Here is a 6,000-nt window from a genome sequence, read left to right as displayed (position 1 = left end):
ATGGTGACACAGGGTGTGAACAGACACGCAGTGACTGAATGGTGACACAGGGTGTGAACAGACACACAGTGAATTAATGGTGACACAGGATGTGGACAGACAGACAGACAGTGAATTAATGGTGACACAGGATGTGGACAGACAGACAGTGAATTGATGGTGACACAGGATGTGGACAGACAGACAGTGAATTGATGGTGACACAGGATGTGGACACACAGACAGACAGTGAATTGATGGTGACACAGGATGTGGACAGACAGACAGACAGTGGATTGATGGTGACACAGGATGTGGACAGACAGACAGTGAATTGATGGTGACACAGGATGTGGACACACAGACAGACAGTGAATTGATGGTGACACAGGATGTGGACAGACAGACAGTGAATTGATGGTGACACAGGATGTGGACACACAGACAGTGAATTAATGGTGACACAGGATGTGAACACACAGACAGACAGTGAATTGATGGTGACACAGGATGTGGACACACAGACAGTGAATTGATGGTGACACAGGATGTGGACACACAGACAGACAGTGAATTGATGGTGACACAGGATGTGGACACACAGACAGACAGTGAATTGATGGTGACACAGGATGTGGACAGACAGTGAATTGATGGTGACACAGGATGTGGACAGACAGTGAATTAATGGTGACACAGGATGTGGACAGACAGACAGTGAATTAATGGTGACACAGGATGTGGACAGACAGACAGTGAATTAATGGTGACACAGGATGTGGACAGACAGTGAATTAATGGTGACACAGGATGTGGACAGACAGACAGTGAATTAATGGTGACGCATGATGTGGACAGACAGACAGTGAATTGATGGTGACACAGGATGTGGACAGACAGTCAGTGAATTAATGGTGACACATGATGTGTACAGACAGACAGTGAATTAATGGTGACACAGGATGTGTACAGACAGACAGTGAATTGATGGTGACACAGGATGTGGACAGACAGACAGTGAATTAATGGTGACACAGGATGTGGACAGACAGACAGTGAATTAATGGTGACACAGGATGTGGACAGACAGACAGTGAGTGAATGATGACATATAGTGTGGACACTCAGACAGACTGACTGACAGATAGGCAAGCAGACTGACTGACTGACTGATTGACTGATTGACCGAATGACAGACAGGCAGGTAGGCAGGCAGAGACAGGCAGGCAGAAAAGCAGACAGTCAGAGGTGGTCAGTTACCATTGTGCCAACAGCTATGGCGATGCCACGGCCACAGTAGGTGTTGGGCACGATGTCCCCGTAGCCGATAGACAGGAAAGTGATGGCGATCATCCACAGAGAGTTCAGGATGTTGGCGTGGTGCTCGTCATGGTGTCTGCACACATACACATAATAAATTATACGCAAGCACGCATGCACATGAACAAATAAACACAAGAGGAGGAGGAGGAGGAGAAGAAGAATGGATACTTGTTCAGCACTTTCCTTCCAAAGAGGAAGCTCAAATCGCTTTACAATAAACGTTATACACACATGGTATTACTTACAAAAGGAATATAATAATAATAATAATAATAGCAATCACAGCAATGAAGATAAAGTGGACAATTTCAGCAATATGCAATATAAAGACAAATCAAGTAAACAAACAAAAAAATAGCTCAGCGACAGATGAGCACAAGCATGATATGGATCTCCCTCAAGCCAAGTTGTGATCACATAGCATTTTAACTGAGGAAAAAACAGTGAAAGTGTTCAGATTCATTAATATGTTTAACACATGAATATACTGAAAAAAATGCATATTCTCATCTCTTCTGCACAGTCTTACAGAAAACGTTGTGTTCCAGTTAACAGTAAATCAAACACGCCTTCCCTCTCTCTCTTTCTCACACACACACACACACACACACACACACACACATACACGCACGCACGCACGCACACACACACACACACACACACACACACACGTAAGCACGCTTGCATGCCCTTTCATGAACGACTGTGGGCGCACGTGCAAAGGATGGTTTACATTCGTAACAGCAGACATTCCTGGATGCAGGTATGATTTCCAAAATGTCCAGTTTGTGACAAGGCGATGTGTTATGCTATTTCAAGGTTACAATAGCTATACATTAAACCATTTGCAAGGTTATGATGCCCAGGTCGACACCAATTTCTTTTGCTATTTTCTCTGCTATTTTGTCTGTGTTTTCTCCATCAACCTCCGGTACACCATTAATTCGTATTGCGTTCCGTCTGCTATACTGTTCCAGTTCATCCACTTTGTCTTTCAAAGATTGTATTTCAATGTCTTTTTCAGAAAGTTTTTTTCTTTCAAAGCTGAAATCTCTTTCCCCAAAGCAGTCGCCACTTCGGAAGCTAAGCTTTTTGTAAACAATCTTATAATCTCTGGATCAGTTAGTGCAGCCCTCACCTCCTCTTTCACTGACATCTGTGTTCCCTCTCCTGTCATTGTTGAATCCGATTCCAAAATGGTGCTAGTCAGAAACGCAGGGCTTATGATTGTTGTTTCAGAGTCAGTGAAACTAGAATTTGCCTCAACACATTGTCTCTTATCATCGTCGCTGTCGACTAACGGTGAGCTTGCCAAACGTTTAACAGACATGGCACGACATTGGTGACAAAAATCACTTACTGAACGCGTTTTCAACACACGAAGCTTTTTTTTCACAACGAAAAACAACACTTGAAAACGCCATCTTGGTTAACACACCAACGATCAGTTCACAATTTGGCTAACATTTCTTGAAGAAAGGAATATCTCACACACTGAAGAGCATGAAACATCCGTGAAACATCTATGGAAATTCTCACAGGATGAAACTGTTCCTTGAACACCCGTGAATAACACAACAAGCTGAGAGAGCCCAACAATCTGCTCACATCCTCGCCATTGCCGGATGAGTTTTCTCTTCATCTTCTCATAACTACTGTAAATAAAACAATGGAAAAACCCTTTTGTGACTGGCCGTCTATATGTCTCTGGCCTGTGCATGCATCTTTTCTATCCTTTAATACAGTAAATCATCAATACTTCTTTTGTACCGCCCCCTTCTTTAATAATACCACTCAGCTACACCACCACTAACACCCCCCCCCCCCCTTCACACAGTTCTTGTGTCCTAACACCCCCCCTTCACACAGTTCTTGTGTCCTAACACCCCACCCCCTTCACACAGTTCTTGTGTCCTAACACCCCACCCCCTTCACACAGTTCTTGTGTCCTAACCCCCCCCCCCCCCCTTCACACAGTTCTTGTGTCCTAACACCCCCCCTTCACACAGTTCTTGTGTCCTAACACCCCCCCCCCCCTTCACACAGTTCTTGTGTCCTAACACCCCACCCCCTTCACACAGTTCTTGTGTCCTAACACCCCACCCCCTTCACACAGTTCTGGTGTCCTAACACCCCCCCCCCCCCTTCACACAGTTCTTGTGTCCTAACACCCCACACCCCCCCTTCACACAGTTCTTGTGTCCTAACACCCCACACCCCCCCTTCACACAGTTCTGGTGTCCTAACACCCCCCCCCCCCCTTCACACAGTTCTGGTGTCCTAACACCCCACCCCCTTCACACAGTTCTTGTGTCCTAACACCCCCCCTTCACACAGTTCTTGTGTCCTAACACCCCACCCCCTTCACACAGTTCTTGTGTCCTAACACCCCACCCCCTTCACACAGTTCTTGTGTCCAAACACCCACTCCCTTCACACAGTTCTGGTGTCCTAACACCCCCCTTCACACAGTTCTTGTGTCCTAACACCCCACCCCCTTCACACAGTTCTTGTGTCCTAACACCCCCCCCCCCCCCTTCACACAGTTCTGGTGTCCTAACACCCACCCCCTTCACACAGTTCTTGTGTCCAAACACCCACCCCCTTCACACAGTTCTGGTGTCCTAACACCCCCCCCCCCCCCCTTCACACAGTTCTTGTGTCCTAACACCCCCCCCCCCCTTCACACAGTTCTTGTGTCCTAACACCCCCCCCCCTTCACACAGTTCTTGTGTCCTAACACCCCCCCCCTCTTCACACAGTTCTTGTGTCCTAACACCCCACCCCCTTCACACAGTTCTTGTGTCCTAACACCCCACCCCCTTCACACAGTTCTGGTGTCCTAACACCCCCCCCCCCTCTTCACACAGTTCTTGTGTCCTAACACCCCACCCCCTTCACACAGTTCTTGTGTCCTAACACCCCACCCCCTTCACACAGTTCTTGTGTCCTAACACCCCACCCCCTTCACACAGTTCTGGTGTCCTAACACCCCCCCCTCTTCACACAGTTCTTGTGTCCTAACACCCCACCCCCTTCACACAGTTCTTGTGTCCTAACACCCCACCCCCTTCACACAGTTCTTGTGTCCTAACACCCCACCCCCTTCACACAGTTCTGGTGTCCTAACACCCCCTTCACACAGTTCTGGTGTCCTAACACCCCCCCCCCCCCTCTTCACACAGTTCTTGTGTCCTAACACCCCACCCCCTTCACACAGTTCTTGTGTCCTAACACCCCCCTCCCCACAATTCTGGTGTCCTAACCTCCCCCCTCCCTTCACACAGTTCTTGCGTCCTAACACCACCCCCCTCCCCACAGTTCTTGCGTCCTAACACCCCCCCCTCTTCACACAGTTCTTGCGTCCTAACACCCCCCCCCTCTTCACACAGTTCTTGCGTCCTAACACCCTCCCCACCCCTCTTCACACAGTTCTTGCGTCCTAACACCCCCCTCTTCACACAGTTCTTGTGTCCTAACACACACCCCCCCCCTTCACACAGTTCTTGTGTCCTAACACCCCCCTTCACACAGTTCTTGCGTCCTAACACCCCCCCCCCCCCCCCACACACACACACACAGTTCTTGTGTCCTAACACCCCACCCCCTCTTCACACAGTTCTTGTGTCCTAACACCCCCCCCCCCCCCCTTCACACAGTTCTTGTGTCCTAACCCCCTCCTCCCAATTTCACACAGTTCTTATGTCCTAGCCCCCCCCCCCTCCTCCCCCCAACCCTCCCCCTCACACAGTTCTTGTGTCCTAACAACCGCCCCTCCCCTCACCCCCCACGGTAATAGAGTGTTGCTAATTTATACTCCACACGTGAACGCACTGGCAGCCAGTGAAGTTGCCTGAGAAGTGGTTGGCATGGTCAAATTTACGCTTGCAGAGAACGAATCGTGCCGCATGATTCTGGGCTTTCTGAAGCCTCTCAAGCAAGCAGTCAGGGGGACCAGCACACAGTGAGTTACAGTAGTCCATTCTGGACAACACAAAGGCAGACGTGAGTTTCTTTGCAGCCTCTACAGACTGAAAAGGACGAATACGACCAATGCGGCGCAGTTCCAAATAAATGGATTTGCACAGCTTGTTTATGTAGGTTTCCATGGTGAGAGAACAGTCAATATGCACGCCTAGATTGTGGACAGTTTGAGAAAACTCAATTAGGGTGCCATTGAGAGAAAATGAAGTATACTTTGAGACCATTTTGAGTTTGTGACCAGTTCCAACTGGTATGACTTCAGTCTTTTGATCATTCATCTTAAGCTTATTTACAGTCACCCACTTCCTCACTGATTCTATCATCTCCTGTGCCGTTTCAAGGACTTGTGAGAACTGATCAGGAGGGGCAGAGTGTTGCAACTGTGTGTCATCTGCGAACATGTGATAATGGACACCAAACTGTCTCAGTGACTGTACATACATAGTAAACAAAACAGAGCCAAGAACGGAGCCCTGGGGCAGGCCATAGTTAAGCGTGGTTGCCTTTGACTTGTGACCCTGGGCAACAACTATCTGAGTGCGCTCCTGCAAGTAAGACGCAAACCACCTCAGAACTGTTCCTGAAAGGCCAAATGAAGTCTGCAGTCTCAAGCGTATCGAATGCTGCTGAAAGATCCAGCAAAGACTGAAAAGGTTCCAGAAAGTCCCACCGAGTCAAGTGATCCAGCAGCTGGCACAGCACAGCCTTTTCTAG

At 48.4% G+C, this 6,000-nt stretch overlaps 1 protein-coding gene across 4 annotated transcripts in view; it reads right to left on the bottom strand.

Moving 5' to 3' along the window:
- The window catches only part of LOC143297321 (small conductance calcium-activated potassium channel protein 1-like), a 197,915-nt gene that overhangs the window by 57,477 nt on the left and 134,438 nt on the right, over positions 1-6,000 (bottom strand). For all 4 annotated transcript variants that reach the window (XM_076609606.1, XM_076609608.1, XM_076609607.1 and 1 more), the window contains one exon: positions 1,240-1,375. In XM_076609606.1, coding sequence (XP_076465721.1) covers positions 1,240-1,375 — 136 coding nt within the window. The remainder of the gene's footprint in view (positions 1-1,239; positions 1,376-6,000) is intronic.

This window comes from Babylonia areolata, chromosome 22 (genome assembly GCF_041734735.1).
Source record: "Babylonia areolata isolate BAREFJ2019XMU chromosome 22, ASM4173473v1, whole genome shotgun sequence".
NCBI lineage: Eukaryota > Metazoa > Mollusca > Gastropoda > Neogastropoda > Buccinidae > Babylonia > Babylonia areolata.
This window is presented reverse-complemented; position numbering and strand designations above follow the sequence as displayed.